General features: G+C 40.0%; 5 protein-coding genes and 1 long non-coding RNA gene across 10 annotated transcripts in view; 1 reads left to right on the top strand and 5 right to left on the bottom strand.

Moving 5' to 3' along the window:
- Positions 1–589, bottom strand: part of LOC119693291 (zinc finger protein 1 homolog) — a 538991-nt gene extending 538402 nt beyond the window's left edge. The window contains exon 1 of one of the 4 annotated variants that reach the window (XM_048623924.1): positions 485–589. The gene's annotated coding sequence lies outside the window, so the exon portion shown is untranslated. The other 3 variants (XM_048623926.1, XM_048623923.1, XM_048623922.1) reach the window with 3 other exon arrangements.
- The window catches only part of LOC119693290 (zinc finger protein 431-like), a 59813-nt gene extending 36565 nt beyond the window's left edge, over positions 1–23248 (bottom strand). The window contains exons 1-3 of one of the 2 annotated variants that reach the window (XM_048623918.1): positions 22854–23058; positions 17285–17424; positions 16610–16893 (exon numbers count right to left, since the gene is read on the bottom strand). In XM_048623918.1, the coding sequence (XP_048479875.1) occupies positions 16841–16893; positions 17285–17424; positions 22854–22891 (231 nt within the window). In that variant the 5' untranslated portion in view covers positions 22892–23058 and the 3' untranslated portion in view covers positions 16610–16840. The other variant, XM_048623916.1, reaches the window with a different exon arrangement.
- LOC125489152 lies at positions 10089–13965 on the bottom strand. Its single transcript, XM_048624018.1, has 2 exons — positions 13138–13965; positions 10089–11153 (listed from the first exon to the last, which is right to left on the bottom strand). Exons 1-2 carry the CDS (start codon positions 13485–13487, stop codon positions 10670–10672), a joined length of 834 nt encoding a protein of 277 aa, XP_048479975.1. The 5' UTR covers positions 13488–13965; the 3' UTR covers positions 10089–10669.
- Positions 14505–16456, bottom strand: LOC125489139 (zinc finger protein 883-like). Its single transcript, XM_048623982.1, has one exon. The coding sequence runs from the start codon at positions 16449–16451 to the stop codon at positions 14862–14864; it is 1590 nt and encodes a 529-aa protein (XP_048479939.1). The 5' UTR covers positions 16452–16456; the 3' UTR covers positions 14505–14861.
- On the top strand, positions 17607–20640 carry LOC125489131. Its single transcript, XM_048623891.1, has 2 exons — positions 17607–17825; positions 18213–20640. Exons 1-2 carry the CDS (start codon positions 17728–17730, stop codon positions 20608–20610), a joined length of 2496 nt encoding a protein of 831 aa, XP_048479848.1. The 5' UTR covers positions 17607–17727; the 3' UTR covers positions 20611–20640.
- Positions 23249–24585: 1337 nt separating the features above from the next.
- LOC125489163 lies at positions 24586–26164 on the bottom strand. The gene is made up of 2 exons (XR_007266776.1): positions 25761–26164; positions 24586–25415 (listed from the first exon to the last, which is right to left on the bottom strand). It is a non-coding gene; the product is annotated as an uncharacterized LOC125489163 (long non-coding RNA).
- Positions 26165–26372: the final 208 nt, after the last annotated feature.

Below are 26372 nucleotides of genomic sequence, written 5' to 3'. Positions count from 1 at the left end.
AAATTCCACAGTAACACGGTTACGACCTGTCATTTTGACACCACCTCTGGTGATGTCAGTCACTTTGTGATTGTACAAAAATTGTCCAAACTTAATAGCCCTCAGCGGGGTCCCAGAAGCTGGACTTCCTGAAGAGCTATCCTGAGAAACGTGGACGATAAATGGTCCAGGGTCACTGTCATCGTACACCTTAGTTTCGTCGAGACTCGGGTGCGTATAAATGGTCTGTATGCTAGCAGACGCGAGATCGGGGTTTAGGATTATTCTCTTACCTTGTTGAGAAGGTTGTATATCATCCCTAGGGCGCTTTCGCGTCTCCTGGGGAGTATCCGTCAGCATTATATCCGGCGAAAGATCTGGCGGGTCGGGATCTGGAGGACGATCTGAATGGTACTCCATTTCAGAAAGGGAAAGAGGGTTTACTGACAATCATAACACTCACCAGTTACCACCACCACAATAACAACAAATAACAGGTATTAACTATGTAAATTGGCACAGAAAAAGGTCCGAAATCGCGATGATTGTTAGGAACACGTGGGTACCCCAGTCACGCACGAAACCGAATCCAAACACATCCAAATACTGAAATACAAGCCAAAGCCAAGCTGTCATATATCATAATATCATTGACATTTTGTTTGTAAATGAAAGTACTCTGTGGTTTTTGTTTTAATTTCACAGATTAAGTATTTCATTTTTACATCAACACCACCGCCGCCACAGCCGAGGCCTCACATGTTCCTTCTTGAGAGCTCTTACTCACATATTCTCACGTATTCTCGAGTAAAAGCAAGATAAAAATTATAAGTAAATTTTAAAAAGGAAAGACAAGCAAAGTAGATATCATAGACTAGTTTTGATGACAAACAACAGATGGCTCTGAGAACTCAATACCGGTACAGGACTGTATGAAATAACCGCGGTATCGACGTTTATCACATAACTGAAATATATAGAAATTCCAACGCGAAGTTTTAAATAGAAAACATTGCATGATAGGTAATATTCCGCCTCCTTGTACTAAAAGTTTTGTTTAGTTTGGTGTTAGTGGGAATATATATATATATACTTCATTATATAGGTGGTTACTGTCCAATATTTTATTCACATAAGAGTAATGACAAAACAAGCTTTGAATGAGTAGCTAGTAGCCGCCGCAGACGCCGTGTCCCGGTCGTCGGTGCACACATGGCGGCGTACAGTTGACGGCGAGCTGCGAGCGCAAGCGCTGAGCTGGACAGAAGCCAGGACAGTTGCTGAGGACAGGACGGCGCGGCGCACTCTTGCGAAGGCCCTCTGTACCGCCGCGGCACTAGCACAGCAACAGGTACCACAAATATGAAAAAAATATCAGTATTTAGCAATAATAATGTTTATTAAAAATAAAGAACCAAATAGTTGTTTTAATCTACCGATTTAATGTCATTTTTTTATGTTCCGAGGCTTCCAATTGAGCCGGGATTTCAGGCATCTCGGTGTACAACAGGACGCTGTCCTTGAGCAGCCGGGTCACTCAGTAGTGAGTCACACGTGACGGCTACAGACGGCGCCGCTAGAAAGCGACCGTCCGCGCCGATGTCAGAATTGCAACTGAGGTGGTTAGTGTAGGTGGAGTCGCTTGTATGTGGGTGTAGGAGAGCGTGTCGACAACGCGGCCTGTGCGTCGCCGGCGCTGCCTGCAGTGAGGGGACAGGCGGAGGCCGAGCCCTCGCCCGCAGCGCGCCCCACTGACACTCACTGACATCCCGCTGTTTCACGCCGTGTCATGTACTATGTTTCCTCATGTTTCCCGGATCTCACATTATTTCCGACTCATCAGAATCATAGCTATGACTGGGGTGCAGTGTGATGTAACATGTGCTTCTTAAGATTGACTCTTTGGGTAAATGATTTCGTGCAAATGTCACACTGGAATGGCTTTTCGCCAGTGTGAATTAACTTATGCTTTTTCCATGAGCCCCGATGCCTAAATGTTTTCTTGCAAATGTCACACTGGAACGGCTTTTCACCCGTGTGGATCAATTCGTGCTCTTTCAAAGTACTAAAATGCCGAAACGATTTTTTGCAATTACCGCACTTGTATGGCTTTTCGCCACTGTGAACTAACTTGTGGCTCTTCAAATTACTTCTTCGGTAAAATGTTTTCATGCAAATGTCACACTGGAGTGGCTTTTCGCCACTGTGAACTAACTTGTGGCTCTTCAAATTACATCTTCGGTAAAATGTTTTCGTGCAAATGTCACACTGGAATGGCTTTTCCCCAGTGTGGATCAATTCGTGGTTTTTCAAAGTACTAAGGTGCCTAAACGATTTTTTGCAATTACCGCACATGTATGGCTTTTCTCCAGTGTGAAATAACTTGTGTGACTTTAAATTTGTTATTTGGTTAAATGTTTTCTTGCAAATGTCACACTCGAATGGCTTGTCGTCATTGTGAATTAACATATGCTGTATCAAAATCCTTTTCCTAGTGAATATCTTCTTGCAGGTGTCACACACAAATTCCTTCACATGAGAGTAAATTATTTGTTTACATGTCACAAGAGAATCCGAGGCTTTAGTTGAGTGAGTGGACTCGGTGTGTGTGTTTGTGTAATGTTCACTATACGCTTCAGTGGTGGGGAACAACACTGCACACTGAGCACAGTAACAGTTATTGTTCAATAGAGTTGTATAACAGTTTGTTAGAATAATTTTCGCTCTCAAACATTTTTCCATTTCATAATACTGTTTAGTTATCCTCATGCTTCTATTTTCATCAGTGTATATTGACACTGCCAAATCTTGATCATTGTTTGTTTTGTTGTTAACAACATTATTACAGTCACCTGGTGCATCAATTTCTCGTTCTTCGCTAGACTCATCTACATGTATCTTGCCGAGTATAATTCTGTTTCTGTAAAATATCAATTCATTTGGTACATTCTCTGATTCCTTCTTGATTTCAGTTTCAATTTTATGAAATTCTGTGAAACTGTTGCCCTTGACAGTTTTTGTGTCATCCATGTCAGTACACAGGTGGTCAGGTTTCACATCCAGGTCTTGAGTGGAGCACTCGGTAGGATGATCCCTACTGTAGACCGTTAAATTGTGTAGTTGATTTTTGTATTTATTTCTCTTTGGTACTTCCAGGGTTGTAAATGTTTCTGTAAGGTACAATAAAATTTATTTGGGATAGATATAATATAATATAATTAATGTGCTTATATGAATGATATGAATATTGATATTAATTAATATTATACTGAATAAGGTTGAATGTTAACTACAAATAAATAAGTCATATGAATACTTGATATGAATGAAGAAAGAGTAAATATTCTACTTTTTAGTTTACAACGCTAGAGTCGCTCTGTGGTTTGTCACTGCTGTGAAAATGTTAGCCAGATAAGTGTTAGTTTCATTCAATTTTGTTAAGACAGGGATATGTCAGCCACTGGATTAGAAGTACAGTCAGCTGCATAAGTAGTAACACTTTTGAACCTTGTCAAACTCACCAACTTCCTGTTTGTTCATTCAACCATTGTCGTTTTGTTTAGTAGGTAGTTTGATACGGTACTAAAGTGTATAGCTACTTATGCAGCTGACTGTACATGCACATATCAAAATGTATGGAAACCGCACCGACCATATTTTCGCGGCCGTCTCGCTCGGCTCCCTGCTCGCCGAAGCACCAGAATGTGATGTATTTGTGGATAGAATGAGTTCTCTGATGAATGTATGCAGGGGAATATTAGAGAGAAGTGTGAGTGCTATAATTATAAATAAATAAATATAAATATGTGGGGACATCTCACACACGGCCATCCGACCCCAAGCTAGGCAGAGCCTGTATTATGGGTATCGGACAGCTGATATATGTACACAAATACATAGATACATACATTCATATACAGGGTGGCCCAAAGAGTGACGTCCAAAGGAAAATGTTTGATTCCTTAGGTCAAGGGGTAGCCAAATCAGCCCCATGTATGTTCAGCAATTTTTAGGAGCAGCAATTTTTAGGAGTTATGATTTTTTTCCCAAATTTTCTACGTGTAAACTCGTGGTCGGAGGTTGAGGTTAGGTGAGCAGGTCAGATGGAGCAGAGAAATACAGTGTGCTTCTTGTATGGCGTATAATTGGAAAGTGAATTACCGCTAGTTAATTACCCACTAACTATAAGATACATTTTCATAAAACTAATTATAACGCCCTCTATTGGAGGACCTGTGAACTTAACCAATCGGTAATCGATCCAAGATCATGCATTCTTGTAACATATTCATGATCATAGTCATCTATGATTGCAGCCAATACGGAGACAATCCCATAGATGGCGCTGTCAACATGTTCACGAGTTGACACTACGAAAATCGACCTCAGTGGATTAATTATGTTTTATTATTTTTTTGGATAACTTTTTCAAGTATTTTTAAATTTTGCGTCATCCTCTTAAGTTGTTCTTTTAACCATAAAAGTTTCAGATTCCTGGCTGTAATGTAAGTTAGTTATTTTTTTATCGAAATTTCGAACTTTACGATCGAGCTAGACTGTTCTGAATTTTCAACTTGAAATGAAAAATTGAAAAAGATATTCTCATGGTCCCTTATTAATTTTAAAAACTCCGCAAGATTCCAAAATTTACAAAAAAATAAAAATAAACTATTGCTTAATGGGGTATTATTTGGAGAAAAAAGCCTTCAAAGGTACCTGGGTGGAAATTACCTAATTAGTAAATTGTTTCAGAAAGTTGAAATATTCCTGTTATGTCATTCCTAAGGACTAAATAAGATAGAAAATGTATCAAATTAAAGAGAAAATTTAATAATTTACTTTTTTTTAAATTTTAGTTACATTTTTAATGTAAATTCTTAGTAAAATGTTTTAGTGTGAGTTACAAGATTTTTAAGAGAGAAAATTTCTTGCGTAGATGTTGGTAGTGTATTGCTGTGGGAGGTCGCCATTTTGAAATTTTATTGTGAGTAAATGTGTAAAATAATGATTAGAGTTTATTTACTTATTATTAATAATAAAATTATCTCTTAAATCTCACTAAAACATTTTACTAAGAATTTACATTAAAAAATGTAACTTAAATTAAAAAAAAAAGTAAATAATTTAATTTTCCCTTTAATTGGATACATTTTCTATCTTAATTAGTCCTTAGTAATGACAAAACAGGAAAATTTCAACTTTCTGAAACAATTTACTAATTAGGTAATTTCCACCCAGGTACCTTTGAAGGCTTTTTTCTCCAAATAATACCCCATTAAGCAATAGTTTATTTTTATTTTTTTGTAAATTTTGGAATCTTGCGGAGTTTTTAAAATTAATAAGGGACCATGAGAATATCTTTTTCAATTTTTAATTTCAAGTTGAAAATTCAGAACAGTCTAGCTCGATCGTAAAGTTCGAAATTTCGATAAAAAAATAACTAACTTACATTACAGCCAGGAATCTGAAACTTTTATGGTTAAAAGAACAACTTAAGAGGATGACGCAAAATTTAAAAATACTTTAAACAAGTTATCCAAAAAAATAATAAAACATAATTAATCCACTGAGGTCGATTTTCGTAGAAAATTTGGAAAAAAAATCATAACTCCTAAACTACTAAAAATTGCTGAACATACATGGGGGTGATTTGGCTATCCCTTGACCTAAGGAATCAAACATTTTCCTTTGGACGTCACTCTTTGGGCCACCCTGTATATATTTAATATCAACACCCAACGACCCGAGTACAAATATCTGTATTTAAACAAATATCTGCCCCAGCCGGGAATCGTCACCAGCCACGATCTTGGGCATAGCAGTCAGGGTCACTAACCACTACACCAGTCAGTTACTTCATTATGTAAATTAAGTAACGCCAGAGATGCGGGTTTGAATCCCGGCCCTGACATGTACCAATGAGTTCTTTTAACTTAAGTACAATGTATACCATCACTCTTATAGTGAAGGAAAACATCGTGAGGAAACCTGCATATCTAGATCTAGCACATCTAGATATGTGAACCCACCAACCCGCAGTGGACCAGCGTGGTGGGAAATGGTCCAAGCTTAGGAAGGCAGTTTAGACCTTGGGGACATGCAAAGGTTCCACTCGAGAGAGCCCGGTGCAGGTACTTACACCCTCACAGAGAATGGAATGGAATGAAATGATGATGGAAGATAAATTTTTAAAATAAAAAACACACACCATCCGACCCCAAGCTAGGCAGAGCCTGTAATATGGGTATCGGACAGCAAATACATTTACACAAATACATAGATACATATTAAATATTAATATCAACACCCAAGACCCGAGTGCAAACAAATATCTGTCTTTAACAATTTATATCAGCTGGGAATCGAACCCGGGACCTTCGGGATAGCAGTCAGGGTCACTAACCACTACACCATTCAACCATAGATGAGTAGAGCTTAGAAAACTTTGATCGGGCCAGCATATTTCCTCATTAGTACAGGGTGTCCAGTAAGTAGTAAGTACCTACGACAAACTGCATGGGGTGGTAGCCTAGGTCTAGGCTAATGATGGGCGATTATGAATGACAGCAACAATCGAATGGTTTGATACCACTAATATCAATAATCGAATTTGCAAACCAGTGAACCACAAATTTTGATAATCGAATGATCAAATGACACTATTCGAATAAGAGGAAAAAAGAGAAGAGGAAATTAGAATAAGAGGATATGAATAAAGTCTATAATCAAATTATTCGATTATGGTTAATGATAATCGTGCACCTTTAAGTCTAGGCCACATGAAGTATGTTCCTTTAGAAACGATACAAATATGCCTAATAATTATCCAATATTTTTTTTAAAAGCTGAATTCGCCGCGAGAATTAAACTCATTCCAGGAACATTGTTTAAAAAAATGTTTTGATGGTTACATTATTTGTTGGCGTATGTGTATCGTTTCTGAAGGAGCATACTTTGATAATATTATTATTATTATTATTATTTAATACTTTATTGCACAAATATAACATAAGTGTACAAAAGGTGGACTTAATGCTAAAAGCATTTTCTACCAGCCAACCTACAGGAGGTACAAGAAAACAAGTAGAAAGGTGCAAAAAAAGAAAAAAAAAATTGAACAGGAAAAACTAAATATAGTCACTAGATAATTAAATTAATAGAAATACATAAAATATACTTACATATTATACTATAAATTATATATAAATATATACATACATAATAATAATATTCAAAGAGGTACACGAAAATGCTATTTATCTAACTTGCTGAGAAAATGAGCACGGGTTAGTCGCTTGAAGACATTGCGAGAAGGAGCTTTCCTAATGTTCTCGGGAAGATTATTCCAAAGACGCACAGCGGTGACAGCGAAAGAGTCTGACATGAAACCTGAATGGAAGGAGGGCAGTGCTAATAGATGATTATGGGAGGAACGGAGATGACGAGTGTGAGTGTCAGAAAGAAAGCTAAACATGGACTTAAGGTAAGGGGGAGTATTTGGCTCGTGGAGAACAGAGAAGAGGAGACATAGAATCCGTAGATTTCTACGATCTCGAATGGGGAGCCATTTAAGCTGTGCGCGGTACTGGGACACATGATCATATTTACGTAGCCCAAAAACGAAACGGATGCAGGTGTTCAATAAGCGTTCAAGCTTATTGCGGAGTGCCTCGGTCAAATCCAAATAACACACATCCGCGTAGTCCAGAATCGGTAGAAGCAGTGAGTTGACCAGTGCTAATTTGGTGTGTTGAGGAAGAAAGTTTTTAAGGCGCAGCATGGAGTGGAGAGAAGCGTAAACTTTGCGAGACACCTTTTCCAACTGTTGCTCCCAGCTCAGGTACTCATCGATAGTCAGACCTAGGTCAGTTACAGCTGGAGAGAAGGGAACCACACGACCGTCAAATTGAACTGGAGGTACAGTGTTGTAGTCCAGACAGGATAAAAGTCTTGAACTACCAATAATGATGGATTGGCACTTTTTGGGGTTGACGGAAATACCGTAATTCTGTGACCACCTCAGTATCTCGTCGAGATCACCATTCACCCCAGCCATGCCAGCATCCAGTTCGTCGATTTTAACATGGCTGTAAATCTGCAAGTCATCGGCATACAAGTGATAGGAGCAGTGAAGATTAGACGTGACGGAGTTTATAAATGTAGAAAAAAGCAAAGGAGAGAGAATACCGCCTTGAGGAACACCAGCAGTCAAGTCAGCCCAATCTGATTGAACAGAAGGACCACTGCGTATTGCCTGCTGGCGACCTCGAAGATAAGAAGAGAACCAGCTCATAGCAGGAGCGGAGATCTTGTGACATTCGAGTACGGCGAGCAACAGATCGTGGTCGACAGCGTTAAAAGCGTTGCTGAAGTCGATCAGCACCAGAATTGTCACCCGCCGATCCTCCATGGCACACCTGACATCTTCTGTCACTTTAAGCAAAGCTGTGGTGGTACTATGGCCTGAACGAAATCCAGACTGGAGAGGGTTGAGGAGGCCGCCGTTGGTGAGAAATGAGGTGAGTTGGCGATGCACGATTGATTCTAGTATTTTGGACAGGAAGGGAAGTATGGAAATAGGACGATATTCATTTGGAGCGGAGGGGGTTGGAACTTTAGGAAGAGGAAGGACGTAAGCTTTAAGCCAAAGGTTAGGAAATTGTCCTGAGGAAAGGGAATGGTTAACTATGTGGGTTATTGCAGGGAGAAGAATGTCGAGAAGGGATGTGATCATTACGCGCCCTATACTATCGTGACCGACAGCTTTGGACTTAAGTGAGAGAATTATCTTTTTGATCTCGTCCCGCGAAGCTGGTGAAAAATTAAAAGACTCGATATCTGGCGTGGGAGTTATGGTACTCTTGATGAGATTTAATGATGCCATCTTAGTGAGAGGGTCAAGTGAAGGAGCTGAGGTAAAGTACCGGTTAAGATCATTAAGATCTAAAGGTATTTGACCCTCCTGATTTGGAGGTTTTCCCACGCCAAGGCTCCTGAGGAATTTCCAGATCCCTGCAGGAGTGGAGAGTTCGATTTGTTCGAGAATATATCGGCGTTTAGCGTTCCTACACAGCCTGTTACACCGATTCCTTGCAGCTTTACAGGCAGACCAATTCTCATCGGACCGATGTTTTTTGTAACGACGAAATAGACGGTCGCGATAAACCATAGCCTTGCGAATGGGGTCGGTGATCCATGGCGTAGGACGATGTTTTAATTTGACAGGTCGAACCGGAGCATGTTTATCGAAGATACGTAGTATGTGAGAACATAAAAAAGCAACCTTATCGTCGACACTGGGTAAGTCCTGCATGTCGCTCCATTGAACTAGCGATGCATCGTGTTTGAGCTTCTCCACATCCATTCTCGCAAAGTTTCTTTGGAACAAGACCACAGGTTTCGCTTTTGGGATACGTAATCTATATGAGCAGAATATAAGGTCATGCTTGGAAAAACCAGGAGCGAGATACTGGCCATGAGCGGCAATAAGGGAGTCATCGGAAGTGAGAAGTAAGTCAATTAGGGTATCAGTAGTGTTTGAGTGATGAGTGGCCATAGATGGCATGACTTTAAGGTTGACAGAATTGACTATTGAGATAAATTTACGGGTGCGAGGGTTGGAAACAAGTAAATCAGTGTTGAAATCTCCCATAACTAAGTGATGTGAGTAATTAGAAATATGGTTTTCCAGGACCGATTCCAGAGAGGAGAAATAATCATTGGTAGGGGGACAGTAGACTACACCAAGAAGGACTTTGCACCCAAGATTTAGTTCCACGAACAAGAATTCCGCGAGAGCATTCCGGGCCGGAGATTGAGCTATCACCTTATAGGGAATATTACTCTTTAAATAGATGGCAACCCCGCCACCTCTGCCCCCCAGACGATCATTTCGTATTAAAACGTATCCAGGTAGACAGTAGGAAGTGGAAGGTAGAGTAGGTTTGAGCCAACTTTCCGACACTAGGATGGCGTGACAGCAACCCGAAGAAAAAGTGTCTAGTAGCTCACTGTAATGAGCAGGTATGCTCTGCGCATTAATGTGACAAATATTTAAATTTTTAGAAAGAGGCGCAAAGTCATTTTTCAACACCGCACCCAACGTCAGATCCTCATCGGCGCTTAGATAAGAAAGCGAAGAGTGAGCCGATGCGAACGAGTCATCATCGCCAGACATAAAATAATATAGATATACAATAATATATACTTATTATAGAATAAATAAATAAATTAACTATCTAGTGACGTGAATAAAATATTAATTTAAGCTAGATTAAAAATTATACTAATGAGACTATTTGCCTGCACTGTCCTGCTGGCTGAAAGTTAGATGAGAAAAAAAATAAATGGAACTAACATTTAACACAACAATAAGATTAATTTAGATTGCCCAGCTAAAAGTAATTAATAAGTTTTTAACAAGTAGTGATTGTGATAAACAAACATCTTACATTACCTAAATTAATACGGTTTACGAACGTTGCAAACTGACATTGACATAACAATGACGTTGACATTTGACACTTCAAATTGACAATTGAGAATGACAGCTATCACAACTTTGAAAACACAACGAAACAAAGTAATTAAAAGCGGGCAAATAACAAAAACAAAATATCACGATACCTTCAATTACCTTCCTAATAGGTGGAAAGAAATAACAAATATTGAAATTGAAGTAAAGGGAGAATCACCGTTTGTCCCGGGAGGCCGACGAGCCTGCGGTTCTACTCCTGGTTGCAGGCGCGGTCGCACCCGCCGCGGCACGAGTAGTAGGCGGAGTGACTTTGCTCTGACTGGCCACCGGCTTTGCAGATGGCAGTGGGCCCTTCGCTGTGTCCTTAGCCTTCGGGGTGACGGCGGGGTGCTTCTTGCACAGCTCGTCCAGCGCCGCCTCGGTCACCACCTTGACCCGGCTGTCGTCGGGCAACCTCACCATGACGGCGCCGCTCCTCGTCCAGCAGCTGCTTACCCCGAAGTGCCGGCGCGCGCGCATGAAGAGGCGCTGCCGGGGCTTCGTCAGGAACTCGCCAACGACCACTGGACTTGCCTTGAGCCTCGTCTTGCTGCTCCACAGTTGAGACTTGGTGGCTAGATTGGCAAGTCTAACCAAGATCGGCCTAGTAGCATCCGGACGTCGAGCACCAAGCCTGACACACTGGACCATGGAGCTCCTCAGGGTGTCCACTATCTGGAAAGTCAGGGAAAGTCAGGGAAAAGTCAGGGAAGCTCAAGGTGGTCAGGGAAAGTCAGTGAAATTGATGGGCCACCTGGAAAGTCAGGGAAAAAATACTATTCAAGCATATTTTTGTAAAAATATTTGTATTTAATGTTATTATTTTAGACGTGAAATACATAAAGCATAAAATAAAATCTCGTTTAGTTTCCAAATATATTTTACTGATCCATACTATTACATACAGTATGGTGATTTAATAAAATATGACTAAGATGCAAAAATATGTGGTAGGAATTTTAAAAGATTAGCTACGAGTAGATCTCTGTCTCAGTTCAGAGGTTTGAATGGTATAATGATGTCCAATATATATGTAGGTTATTGCAAAAGGTGACTCAGCTCGCCATTCTAAACAACGTTTTAAGACTGTCGACGTCTTGCGTCGTGTCGCGCGACCGCATCCCTGCAGAAGTGCTGTCTCGGCGCGGCACCTACTTAGTGTGAAATTTTAATGCGATCGCACAAACAAATACTTTTTTTGTTTTTCGATTTCTATGTCCTAGTGACAGACAAGTCATTAGATTACTAATAACCCTAGTACAAGTTTTATACTAAAAAGAAAAAGTTTGTGTCTGCCTGCTTCCTTCCTCACACATTTTCTGAACAAAATCATGGTTTTCGGAAGACATACTTTTAAAACCTACTAGATCAACCATAAAGTGAGCTTCAAACAGTTAAAACTGGTCTTTTATGCAATAAAAACCAGTGAATGCCGCTGGGCTTTCCAAATTTTGTATATGTCTATTCTATTCTCTGTGGGGGTGTCAGTACCTGCACCTGGCTCTCTCGAATGGAACCGTTGTGCATATCCCCAAGGTCTAAACTGCCTTCCTAAGCTAGGGCCATTTCCCACAACGCTGGTCCACTGCGGGTTGGTGGGTTCACATATCTAGATGTGCGAAATCTAGATATGCAGGTTTCCTCACGATTTTTTTTTCACCGTAAGAGTGATGGTATACATTGTACTTAAATTCAGAAAAGAACTCATTGGTACATGTCAGCGCCGGGATTCGAACCCGCATCTCTGGCGTGAGAAGCGGGCGCTTACCCGACTGAGCTACCACCGCTCGCAATTTGAATTGTATGTCTTTTTAAGTATTTATCTAAACCAACTTAATACTACGTACACATTGTCGCAAATACAAGGAACACTTACACGTTTCTGGCGAAATATTCTTTTCTTCACATTAAGCACATTGTCATCGTACCTGCTTAGGTACTGTCACATAGAACTAATTGGTGTAAACATGAAATTATAATTTTATTGTTTTTGGTGTATTTGCAATAATTGGCAATCAATTAATCTAAGATGCAAAATGATACCAATAAGTCCTACTAGTGTAAATACGAATCATTCAAGCCTTTAGGCATGAGGTAGTTGTTATACCGTTGATGAGTTTCTATGACTGCCTTCCGTTTCCATCATCAGATCAGCTCCAGGTCATCATCAAAATATTTTTTTGAGAACTAGGTATATTTACGTTCTAAATTTTATTAGAATCGGTTAAAATGAAAATAAAACCCTATTTTTACTCCTTTTCCTACCCTAAGGTCCCACTCCTGAGTTCATTACATAAAAAAAAATATTATGAAAATCGGTCCCTAAATGGCGGAGTAATCAGTGAACATACATAAAAAAATAGTGAACCTTCTCCTTTTTTCGAGTTAAAATTTTGTTTAGAATGACCTCTTCTGAATCACGTCCTTTCAGCTTGGTATACCGCTTTTGCAGCCGCCTGTATAAATATTTTACGCAGTCGATATTTCAATAATTGTCAAAGAAATGAAAGCAAAACTTCAGGCTTTCGTCTTCAAATTACTTAAGTTGGGTTTTTATTTTGCTCTCTGGTCAGGGAAATTTTCTGAAATGGTCATGGAAAGTCAGGGAATTTTTTTAAGCATTCAGAGTGGACACCCTGCTCCTGGCAAACTCAGATATCCCCATGAGATTGACCACAGTGTCGCAGATCAACGCAGATGGGTCTTCATTATCCTCCTCCTTGATGCCAGTGAATAGGAGGGCATTCCGGCGGGTCTGGCAATCCATCTCGTCTACTTGTGTGGCAACACTGAGTATCTGTTCCTGCAGGAGGCGCAGCATGGGCAGCACGGACTCCTTGAAGCTGCAGTAATCCCGTGTGAGCTCCTCGAGGTCCAGCTTCTTTGGTGATGAACTCAAGCTGCCGAGTCTCCTTTCGAAGTCCTCCATTCGGGCAGCCATTGTTCTCTCTAAACTGATCTGAGTCTCATGCAGTTTTTGTGAAGACATCATTGTATTGTATTTGTTTGAAAGCAGTTGTTGTGATGACAGTTTAATGGTCAGCCAGCAGGTGGGTGTGCAATCTCTATTATTGCATGTAGTAAACAACTCAATAACAGTTATTGACTATATTTGTGTATATTGTGATTTGGAAAATAAAATTATAATTAATTTTAAGTAGATTTTTGAATATTTATGAATTAAAAGTTATGAGTTTACTTTTTTACACCCTACCCACGAAAAAAAAGTATATTCGACAAATTTACTGCCGTAGGTACTTATATTGTTTGCCTATAGTCCTTTACAATACAAAGCCTATTTGCCAAATACAGCCTGCAGTGGAAGATTTGGCAAATGAGTGTAGCCAAGTGAGGGGCGGCATAATGAATGTGCCAGCGCGTGGCGCGGTCTCTAGCTCGCGTGGTCTTGTCCAACTCAGCTAAGGCATTTGGAAAAATGAAATGGATATGCTTGAGTAAAATTGTATTAAACTAGATATAACTAAGTAAAATTGTATTAGTTATAAGAAAAAGTTGAAAAGATGCTCGAGGAGTTTCTTTCGCCATTTCTTTCCTCCTTAATGACGGGGCCTTTGTGAAATGGTGGTAGATTATGACGTTTGACAAGTAATTCTAAGATTCTACGTCAAAAAAATAAACGATTTCATTTCATTTCCGCGCTGTCGCTTCCTCTCTACTCTACCTCCATCATCTTCTATTCCTATCGCGTCCCCACTGCTGGGGCACGTCTCCTTCCAAAGAAGGAAGGGTTTTAGGCCTAGTCCTCTCTGCCTCCAGCTTGCGACAAAGGGGGAAAAAATATAATGAATTTGTAAAATAAAAATAAAATAAAGCATGAGTACCTACTACCTGACATTTCATTGACAAATACTCATGTCTGCTCAATAAAGTTTGGTTTTCAAAATATATTGATTTGAGGGCATGATCAAAGCGCTCATGCTATATTTTACCACGAGTAAGTGTAAGAGTATTTAATGTATTTTTACTTTACTTATTCATTATCATTAGTTATAAAATATATTGCATTAAGTCATGTTAACCAACAAGTAGAAACAGTACGTACCTAATAATATTAACAGTAACAATTATTTATACAAAGTAGGTAGTAATGGGAAATTTTATAGCAGCTCTTAAATTGCCCTACACACACACACACGCACTCACGCCTTGTACTAATGTACTCCCTTGCGGGGTAGGCAGAGGTGCATTGCTGCACCCACTTTTAAATTGCCCTTTTAAAATAAATATATCGTAACTACACATTTTTTTATTCAGGCACAGGTCTCAAGGTCCTCTTGCATGTCGGCGCGTGTCTCGCGTGCAGCCGGGGGGGGGGGGGGGGTGCCGCTCCCAGCGCCGAGGGCAGCTAGGGGCGAGCTGCAGGGACGCCGGTGTGAACTAACTGGATATGTATGTACAGTTGACGTCTTCTGCTATATGTTTTCTTACAAATGTCACACTGAAATCGCTTTTCGCCAATGTGAATTGACTGGATGTGTCTAATCAAACATCTTTTCTGGCTAAATGTTTTCTTGCAAGTGTCACACTCAACTGACTTTTGACCAGTGTGAAGTGACTTGTGTTGACTCAAATTGCTTGAATACCTAAACGATTTCTGGCAAATATTACACTTGAATGGTTTTTCGCCTGTGTGAATTAGGTTGGGTTCATTCAAACCTCTACCTTGATAAAAAGTTTTCTTGCTAGTTCCACACTCATGTTTAATATCGCCAGTGTGAATTAACTTGTGAACTTTCAAATCTCTTTGTCGATAAAAAGTCTTTTTGCATGTATCACACTCAAATGGCTTTTCGCCAATGTGAATTGACATGTGCCAGTTCAAACTACTTCGATGATTAAAAGTTTTCTTGCAGGTGTCACACTCAAATGGCTTTTCACCAGTGTGAACTAACTTGTGACTTTTCAAACTACTTTTTCGGTCAAAAGTTTTCTTGCAAATGTCGCACTCAAACGGCTTTTCGGCAGAGTGAATTAACTTGTGTCTCTTGAAATAGTACAGGTCTGTAAATATTTTCTTGCAAATTTCACATTCAAATGGCTCTTCACCAGTATGAATTAATTCGTGTTGTGTTAAACGGTATTTACGCTTAAATCTTTTCTGACAATATTTACACTTGAAAGGAAAATCGCCAGTGTGCATTAGCTCGTGTTGTCTTAAAGAGCTAAGATGCCTGAATGATTTCTTGCAAGTATTACACTCGTATGGTTTATCGCCAGTGTGAATGAGATTATGCATTTTCAAGGTGAAAGGATCTCTAAATGTTTTCTTGCAAATTGTACACACACATGGATTCTGGCCAGAGTGAATTAACTGGTGTCTGGTCAAATGACCTAATTGACGAAATGTTTTCTGGCAAGTTGCACACTCGAATGGCTTTTCGCCAGTATGAATTGACCTGTGTAGATTTAATTTACTTAAAGAATTAAATCTTTTATTGCAGGTATCACACTCGAATGCCCCCTTATGAACCAACTTTTTACATTTTTCAACGTAAGCGGAGGCTTTAGTTGAGTGAGTGGTCTCGGTGTGTGTACTCGTGTTATGTTCACTATACGCTTCAGTGGTGGGGAACAACACTGCACACTGAGCACAGTAACAGGTATTGTCCAATAGAGATGTATAACAGTCAGTTAGAATAATTTTAAGCTGCAAACACTGTTCAAATTCACAATACTGTTTACTTATCTTGCTTCTACCTGCTTCAGAGTTTATTGCCGCTGCCAAACCGGAATCAGGCTTTAGTTTCTCTTCATTATTAATAACATAATTAGCTACTTTGTCTGACGCATCTACATGTATCTTGCCGAGTATAATTCTGTTTCTGTAAAATGGCAACTCCTTTGATACAGCATTTTCTGATTCTTTCTTTATATCAGAAACTAAAATTTCAGATTCAGTCAAATTGTAGTTTTCAGCAGTTGATGTGTCATCCATGTCCGTAGATACGATACGATAGATAGTCACGTCAGGTTTGACATCTGTGTCATGCGCGCGGCACACGGTAGGAGGACTCCCACTGTTCTCCTCCAAAGTGCAACCCAGTTGGTAATCCTGTCTCATTGGAATTTCTGGCGTTGTTGTGGTTTCTGAAAGGTACAGGTTGGGTCTCAATGATTGATGAATACCTTTATGGTGAATGTGAAAGTGTTATCAAATAAAAAATAGAAAAGAGACTTGAAGTTGTAAGGATTTTAACAGTTTTAGGAACAGCGTTTTTCAGCTTTCTTACTGTATACATTGAGGCCTAAGATCGGAAAAGGTGTCAGTGCTTCGCTGCAGCCCTTTGCTAACCAGCACGGATGATATTGATGGGAATTAGTAAGTTATAATGAAAACAAAGCAGATAATGAGGGCCAAATCTCTATGGCGCCATGACCTGCAAGAGCAGCCATTGATGAAATATATACTGATGTGTAGTAGCCCATGACTACAGTATATCCTGGTGTAAACTTTATTATTATAAGGCATGGGATAACGAAAATAAATAAGTGCTGAAAGATGTTTCCCTCAAAGTCCTCAAACTAAGTATAATTTTTAAAAGAAGTTAGATTTAAAAAAATATTTTTCCCTCATTATCCCTGAATAAAAATAGATGTTTTTTAGTGAGTTGGCTGGTGGCTGGTTGGTTTGTGGCTGCAAAGTGGGTCAGATTTGGCTATTCTCTTTTATATGGAATGCCGTTTCTTAAATCGAGATTGGACACTTAATCTTGATTTAACACTTTGGTGCATTTCACCCTTAGTCAACAGAACTGGTAAGTATCATACCTTCACTGACATCAAAATCAATGATTTCCCGTTTGAGGATGACAAGATCTGGAAACACGCTCCTCAAGGCGGGGTCGTCCAACAGATCATGCTCCTCTATGTCTATGTCATCCTCCATCTTATACTGCTCTCCTGTACTACTGAAACACGAAATATATGCAGACTTATAGAGCTTCCACTATGTTATTGTATTTTAGATGTTTCCTTATGTCTGGTAAGTAAAGTTGGTTTTCCTTTGCAGTCGTCAAATATGTATGGAATTTCGAATGTCAAAAAACCAATAATATAATGGACCGAGTATAAGTAGATTCAGGAGGACCTATGGTCAACTGTCAAATCGAAAACAGCGAAAATTTTATAAATAAACAAACAAAATGTCTAAAACTAGTTAAAATGCCTTCCCCCTGCAAAATTATAGCAGATTTCACCTGCAAATTATCGGAATGTCCCAGAGCGTTGCCGGCCCCAGCCACGGAGGCTACCGGAGCTCCAGCCACGACTACATGAGATGTCCCTTATGCCCCCAAGACTGCAACGCACGGTACAAAGGTCAGAGAGGTGTGAACATCCACATCGGGAAAACCCACCCCAAGAACCCGCCCTCGCAACCGCTCACCCCACCATCAAACGCGAATACCACCACCCCATCTGACGAACCTTTACACGAGCAGCTGATAAATTTAAAAAAAAGACATCCAGTAGTAAAAAGAATCCCACGGGGTGCCCGCCTAAGCGTGGCAAACAAACTCAGCAACGTACTTAGACTCGTCATCGATGAAAACACAATAGATTCGTGGAAATCCCTGTTTTTTTTCACTTACCAAACCCTACATATAGATGAAACCACAAGAAGACACACCTCTCTGACCCAAGCAATAAAAGACAATTGCTCAAACCCGCCTTCCGAAACCAACCAAACATTATTCAGTTACCACCCTAAAGAAAAGTATAAAATAATAGAAACCAAGATAAGTGATGGAGACATAAAAGGTGCAACCCAACTTATGTTCTCCAATGACTCCGTCGCCCCAGACACCCCCGAGACGCTACAAGGCCTACAATCAAAGCACCCGCCACAGCCGCCTTCCGCCCAGCTCCCCGACGCCCCGGCCAGCGACTCCGCCCCGCTGCAGGTGCTCGGGACCGACGTGTACGGGGCCATCATGTCTTTCCGCTGCGGCTCCACCGGCGGACTGGACGGCCTAAGCCCCCAACACCTGAAGGACCTCCTCGCTAGCACCGGCCAGGCAGGAGAAACCCTGCTGAGCAATTTGACGGCACTTATCAACCTTATGCTAGCGGGGAAGGTCAACACATTAATTGCCCCCCTCATGTACGGCGCCAGACTCTGTGCCCTCAACAAAAAGGATGGGGGCATAAGACCCATCGCCGTTGGCTCCACCCTCAGACGTATAGCTTCCAAAGTCTGCTGCCGTCAAATTCTACCAAAGCTAAGCACCTACCTGCAACCCCTCCAACTCGGCTTCGGCTCCAAGGGAGGATGCGAGGCCGCAGTCCACGCACTGCGGACCTATATCGAACACGACGGTGGCGAGGTTGTCCTCAAAGTCGACATCAAAAACGCATTCAACTCAATAGACAGAGGTACATTCCTAACTGAAATAAAAGAACTCACACCAGAAATATATCCATACCTCTGGCAATGTTATTCATCCCCATCCAATCTCATCTACAATTCAAATCTCATCCACTCCGAAGTCGGCTGCCAACAAGGCGATCCGCTCGGCCCCGCCATCTTCAGCCTCGCCATCCACAAAACGATATCCTCCCTGAAGTCGAAGCTGAACATGTGGTACCTTGACGACGGCACTCTGGGAGGCGAGTCTGACACCGTGCTCGACGACCTCGGTACACTCACGGACAATATGAGGGAAATAGGCCTGGAACTCAACAGCTCTAAGTGCGAAATTTTCATCCCATCACATATATCCGAAGCAAGAAAATCGACAATCATCCAACGCTTCAACTCATTAGCCCCCAATATTAAAATACTAGACGAAACATCTCTGCGCCTCCTCGGAGCTCCCATCCATGAACAGTCAATTAACAACTTCATATCTGAAAAAATGAACTCTTTCACCAACAAAATCCCACACCTCCTCAAAATAAGTAAACACATGGCTTTTCAAATAATCCGGTACTCACTGTTTGTTCCCAACTTCACATACATACTAAGATGCAGCCCCATTTTCAAAAACAAAACAATCCTTTCAGACATAGACAACCTAATACAAAATTCACTCAGTAAAATATTAAACCTACCATTCAGAGACCGCGACTGGCTCCAGGCCTCTCTACCCATCCGTTTCGGCGGCATCGGTGTCAGAAAGGTGTCGGACGTAGCCCTACCCGCCTTCTTGTCTTCAACCCACAGCACTCTGGCCTTGTATAATAAAATTATTCACCCATCCTTGGGTGTTTCTGAGGTCTCGTGCTGTGGTGAAGCCAAGGAGGCATGGCAATCGATCTGCCCTGGTGAGGCACTGCCCGAAAACCCGCACTCGCAGCGTCTGTGGGACGAGCCCAAATGCCTGTCTACAGGAAGGCACCTGCTCGAGACAAGCCCCAACAACACAGAGAGGGCAAGACTCCTGGCGACGGCAGAACGCGAGTCAGGCCTCTGGCTCCATGCCCTGCCCTCGCCGAATGTGGGAACCTTCCTCGACGACAGGTCTTTCCAGACGGCGATCGGCCTTCGGCTTGGCATGAAAATTGTCCAGCCCCATCACTGCCCGTGCGGAGCAAAGGTCAGCCAACTTGGCCACCATGGCCTCTCGTGCAGACGCAGTGCCGGCCGCCTGTCCCGCCACGCCGCACTGAACGACATCCTGCGCCGGGCCCTTGTGTCAGTCAACACCCCGGCGGTGCTGGAACCTGCCGGTGTCATCCGCGACGACGGAAAGAGGCCCGACGGGATGTCGCTCATTCCCTGGGCACACGGGAGGCCGCTAGTGTGGGATGCCACGTGCGTCGACACACTGGCGGCGTCACACGTCCCACACACATCCAGGGCGGCGGGAGCGGCGGCTGGAACTGCTGAAAACCTGAAACGGGAGAAATACAGGTCGCTCGACAGCACATACCTATTTCTCCCGTTTGGCGTCGAAACGATGGGGCCATGGGGTCCGGATGCCAAAAGTTTGGTTAAAGAGATCTCTTCCCGGCTCGCAGACGTCTCAGGGGACAAACGAGCCGGGGCGTACCTCCGCCAGCGCCTGAGTCTGGCGATCCAGCGGGGCAATGTCGCCAGCGTGTTGGGAACCCTCCCACAGGGACCAGGCTTAGAAGGTCTCTTCTACATATAGTTTTAGTTATGCACATAGGTTTAGTTTGTATAATATATAGGTAGTTTAGTTTGTAGTTGTAAAGTATTTAATATTAATCAAATACTAACGTTGAAAAATAAAAAAGAACAGAATTAACGTGAATGCCGATAAATGCACCTACATTAGTTTTACTAGGAAAACGACACCTGTTTCATATTCTTACTCCCTAAATAATGTTCCACTGAAAAGAGTGTATGTGATGCGAGATCTGGGTGTGTTATTGGACCCCAAACTAACTTTCCACGATCACATTGAAAGCATAGTCAATAAGGCATTTAAAAGTCTCGGTTTCATATTGAGAGTCAGTAAGCCATTTAAGGACATTAACTGTGTTTATGTTTTATAATATGCCTACGTTAGAAGTGTCCTAGAATATTGTTGCTCTGTCTGGAACCCACAATACACCATTTATATGGATATGATTGAGCGCATTCAAAAAAGATTTATATACCACATTAATTATAGATCTGGACTGCAGGATGATTATGAGTCTTCTTGTTCTCGCCTAAAATTTATGACCTTAAAGGATCGTCGTATAGTTTTGGACATGAAACTACTATATAATGTATGTCATGGCATTGTGGACTGCCCTGAACTCGTAAACATAATGTTATCCCTGAATACACCATCCACCCGCACACGTCATACTCGCAAAGCCCTTTTCCACATACCTTTAGTGCATACAAACTACGCAAGTAACTCCATAAGTTGCCGACTACCTAAAACTTATAATAAACAGTTCTCAGACTTTGACATTTTTCATTTAACGCAAATGAGCTTTGTAAATAGAATAAGGGAATGGTTTTTCGCCAAGGACAGTTATTGATTTACAATTTAAAAATTTAGAATTAGCCTCCGAATTTAGATTTTTGGTAACTTTACGTCTTTTTTTTCTTATTTTTTTTTTAAATGACATGCTGGTGACTTTTGTGTTTAATATACACGAGTCAACTTTAAATGAATTTTTGGGGTTCCGCTCATCTGGCATAATCTTTATTGACCAAAACTCATTTCGCATAACTCGTATGGTCTAAACTTTTTTGGCCGAACCATCACTTTGCCAAGACTTATGTGGCATAAGGCTTGTTTCGTCTAAAACTCTTTAGGCACAATCTTTAAACACCTAAGTTTCGTTTGCTCAAATTTATGTTCGTCTATACCTATGTATAATCTTGTTTCTCCTAATGTTATCTTAAAAAATAATATATTAAGTATGTAGTAAATGTACAAATTGTGGTATTTTTCTCCTACATCCCGAAAATCACGATATTGTATGATCAAAAAATCGAAAGTTAACGACCAATATAATTATTACAAACCCCATGAGATCGAAACCTAAAAATAGGTGCGACGACGAGCAAAGCGAGGAGGAGCGTGTTAGGTGCACATGTTCATCAAAACCAAAGCGGAGCGCAGCGAAGCGGAGCGGAGCGTTTTTCAAACAGCGGAAACAATACAAGGCACCAGTTTGCGCTATGTAGGGAGACGCTCCGTCAAAGTTAAAGCCAAACGAATATTATTACTTTGTATAAACCTATGCCATAGCATTATTAGGCTATTCAAGATTTGGCCATACCATTATTAGGCTAAACAACGTTATGCGAAATAACTTTTTACTAAACGAGATTTATGCCATACGATTTTCGGCGTAACGAGACTTTGACCAAACGTTACTATGCAATACGAGATTAGGCAAAAAAATCTTATGCCAAAAAAGGTAGAACCGAATTTTTGTTTATGTTTTGTTGCTTGTAATTTTTAATTGCTTGTAAACTTTTGTAATTTTTTGTGTGACTGTATTGTAATGTAACCTAAATTTTGCATGTATTTTTTATACTTTATTTTCTGTCTGATGTAATTGTGATTCGTTTGTATAATGTAAGTCCGTAATTGGCCTATGTATGGCTTATATAATACCTAAGCTATTATTTTGTCTTGTGCTGTGGATTTTGTGAAATAAATAAATAAATAAAAATAAATAAAATAGTCTGACATGATGCACAAAGCCAACTAAATAAAGATAATGCAAGGAAGAAGAAGAAGTAGATTATTAATTACTTCAAATAAGTATATATCTACTATCTAGCATTTGTTATGATGCTGGCAGCAGAATCATCCTGTACAAAGAGATGTACCTAATAAGGGAAAACAGTGAAAACCTCAAAATTGAGAAGTTTAGTGGCATTTTTTTTGCGAAATTCATTCATAATGTACCTACTTACCTTGTATTTTTTATCAGATCCCTACTTATATAGTGCATTTTAAAACATGTGCAACGTCACCACATCAACTGAGCCTTCAGCCACTCACCACACTGCATTCTGTCGCATATTCACTCTTGTGTGTACGCAGCATACATGTCACTTAGCAAACAAATGGAGGAAAAAGCTAACCTCAACACTAGAAGTACATAATTATGAAGGTTTTATAAAACTATTCTTACCCAATGGAAAGCGAAACTTTTTTCATAAGGCTATCGGTGAAATTAGCATTTATAAGCTTTGAGGGTGCTAATAGTTAAGAATATTTTTAGGTTTTTGACCAAAACATATCCAAATACCAATGACGAAGGGCAAAGTCGTCAATGTCGGTCGTCATCATAGAGAAAAGAACATGGTCGTCAAGTCGTCATTGTTGCCAAATACCGAACCGAAATACAAGCCAAGCTGTCATGTCATGTCATTGACATTTTGTTGTACATGAAAGTACTCTGTGGTTGATGTATTAATTTCACAGATTAAATATTTAATTTTTACCTCAACACCACCGCGCACCGCGCCGGACTGCTGCCTCACCCGAGGCCTCACACATGTTCCTTCTTGAGAGCTTCAACTTGCTGGTATTCTCGAGTGAAAGCAAGATAAAAAATTAAAAGTACCTTTTTAAAAAAAGGAACATTCATAACACCATTAAGACAGTAATTCATTCGTTAGGTTCTTCTGTTTAGCTATGAAATGCGACATGACAGCGCTGCTATAGGTACCAGCAAACTAAACAACAAAAACTCTTAACAAATAACTACCTATTACGGCTGAGCTATTATAACCTATCATGCAATATTTTCTATCTAAAACTTCGTATTGGAATTTCTTTATATTCAAGATATTATTATAGTATTTTTATTTAAACAAACGATTAATTGGAAAATTAAGCTCTAAAACTAATTAACAACCTAAAAAAATCTAAAAGAGAAGCTATATACTATTATATATTATAAAACTGTCTATCTTAATAAATAATAACTACTTAAATATTTTCTAGTGCACCGCCGTCGTTTGGCGGTAGGTATTATTAAATTCTTTATTGCACAAAGTAAATTCGTACAAAGGTGAACTTAATGCTAGCAGCATTTTCTACCAGTAGCATAGTAGTACCAGATAGAGCTGAGAATCTTCGATACCGCGGTTATTTCATACAGTCCAGCTGGGCTATTTTCTATCTCGTTGATAACTCTCTTCACCGTGATCTTACTGTCAAAAAGCAAATTTTGACACTATTCGTATTGTGTATGTTCGGTTGGGGTCGAATAATGACGTCATAGTTGGTATGGGCTTCAATACCCACCGGCCGCCATCTTGTTAAAATTTTGTATGCGAATATTTTATCGAAACCCGAGATTGGTATTTTGTATCGGATAGTTGGAATCATTAGTACTAATTTGGGTTGGCCAACCGTCTTGTCTTGGGCAACTAGTAAATAGTAGCTTTTAAACCATAGAGTCACCATAGAATATAGAAAATAACTTCTTTTTTTTAAATTGTGACGCTGAAGTCTTCTTGTTCTTATGAAATTGAACAAAATAATATTTCTTTGATGTTTGTTTTTTTTAATCTTGCAAATTTTTGGTCTTCCATAATTAGTAAATAGTAAGTAATTAGTTAGTTAGAAGGAAATTATTTCAGTAGGTATTTGTTTTTTTTCAGTAAGTATAGGTACCTAACTGTTGTTTTAAAATTGGTTTCAGGGGACTCTGGTTATGCTCTACGGCCGTGGATGTTAACACCTATCCTCAATGCAGCTGTAGGATCCCCAAAAGAACACTACACTGATCTACACTGCCGTGTCAGAAATACTGTGGAGCGGTGCATTGGGGCCCTTAAAACACGCTGGAGATGTTTGCTGGCACACCGTGTGCTTCACTATGAGCCCACCAAAGCTGCGAAAATAGTAAATGACTGCTGTGTACTACAGAATATAGCAAATGCACACAATATACCAGTGACGACAACTTGCCTGTTGCTGGTAACATTCGGGTGCAGCATATTGGTAACGTGGCTTATGGTGCTGCTGATGCAGATGCAGGGCGCATGAGGGCCAACCTTGTCCAGAGGCTGTGAATTCAAGTGTCAAGGAACTAAAATAACCTGACTGATAGGCTGATTTTTGCTGTATATATGTATAATTTAGTAATAAAGAACACAAGTTATATTAATGGCTTTTATTTTTGATTTTAAATCACATAACTTTCCATCACATTTTGCTTCTACCAGTCTTACTATAATCATTATTAAAATATTTTTTCTACTTTAACCTTTAAGTTATGATTGCACATTGCCACTTTACATGTGAATGCCCGTCAGAATTTTTGACCAGTTTTTGTAACTCCAGACCCAATTGAATATAATTCATATAATTGTAATGCTGCACTGTCCCATAGCCAACGTGCTGATTGTATGCCTAGTGGGCCGGGAGGGAACCGGCCAACAGCAAGCTCTTTATGTCTTTCAACGAACTCCAACAAATTGTCCATTTGTCGATCTGAGACTTTTCTTAAAGGTGCCATCCTGGAAATAAAATACAATATTAATTGCCTATTCAATCTTTTTTCTTGGCACATGATATATGCCTCACAAAAATATTACTAACCAGCACAACCTGCACAAATGTGAAGATTATTGAATGGCTCAGTGATCAATCTACTTTTAATAACTGAGTTCCCAGTACCAAGTGTTAGATCTCAATCATCGACTTATATTACTAGCGTATCGTACTAGAAATCATTGATCTCAATGCTTTTATTAAGAACAATAAATGTTCATTTTTCACGACTTTGTAAAAAATTCCCATATTTCGTTCTGTGTATGACTAAGTTTAAAATTTTAATAGTAATACGTTAATTATGTACTTACCTTAGATATAATGAACAATTAAAACACAGGATTCGGGTAATTATAAAAAACACACACCAAAATCAATCTCTGTTTTGGATGGTTCCTTGCAGTTTGTTTTGACAATCATTTGACAATAGCTTCCAGTATCACCATTTTTCTAAATAATGCGGCAAATTAAAGATTTGATAAATTCAGTAGTCGTAGTTTGAAGTGAAATGAAGTTTTCATTTAGTCGGCTAACCAAATCACAGAATATTTTCACAAAAATTTTGCAACCTCTAGTGTATCGATAAATCTCATACCCACTATTCGTTTAGTGATCATGACCGAGATAGCCGATGCCAAAAGATGGTCAGAAACCCATCATAGATTTATACGGTTGGAAATCGCGAGTCCATGACACCCGAGATAGAAAATCACCCAGCAGAGCGTTTGAGTCCTTTATGCAAAACTATTTTTTTCATGAATTAATAGGAAATGGGTTTCTCTGAAAGAAGTAGGTATGTTGTAGTTGGTTTTTTACTGTGTTTGTTTTCTTGGTAGGTAGACCCTACATTAAATAGCATGTTCTAGTATATAACTAAATTTTGACCAAGTTGTGGATTGAGTCCTTTCTGACAACGTCCACTT

Source organism: Plutella xylostella, chromosome 11 (genome assembly GCF_932276165.1).
Source record: "Plutella xylostella chromosome 11, ilPluXylo3.1, whole genome shotgun sequence".
Classification (NCBI taxonomy): Eukaryota; Metazoa; Arthropoda; class Insecta; order Lepidoptera; family Plutellidae; genus Plutella; species Plutella xylostella.
Note: the sequence above shows the minus strand (reverse complement) of the source record. Positions and strands in the feature narration are given on the sequence as shown.

Excerpts from the sequence above, each read along its gene's own strand:
- LOC125489131 (XM_048623891.1), top strand. The coding sequence starts at position 17,728 with ATGTCCCAGAGCGTTGCCGGCCCCAGCCACGGAGGCTACCGGAGCTCC. Across the intron at positions 17,826-18,212 it reads CCCCAAGACTGCAACGCACG|TTACCACCCTAAAGAAAAGT; the intron begins GTACAAAGGTCA and ends AACATTATTCAG.
- LOC125489152 (XM_048624018.1), bottom strand. The coding sequence starts at position 13,487 with ATGATGTCTTCACAAAAACTGCATGAGACTCAGATCAGTTTAGAGAGA. Across the intron at positions 11,154-13,137 it reads GGGATATCTGAGTTTGCCAG|GAGCTCCATGGTCCAGTGTG; the intron begins GAGCAGGGTGTC and ends GGACACCCTGAG.
- LOC125489139 (XM_048623982.1), bottom strand. The coding sequence starts at position 16,451 with ATGGATGACACATCAACTGCTGAAAACTACAATTTGACTGAATCTGAA.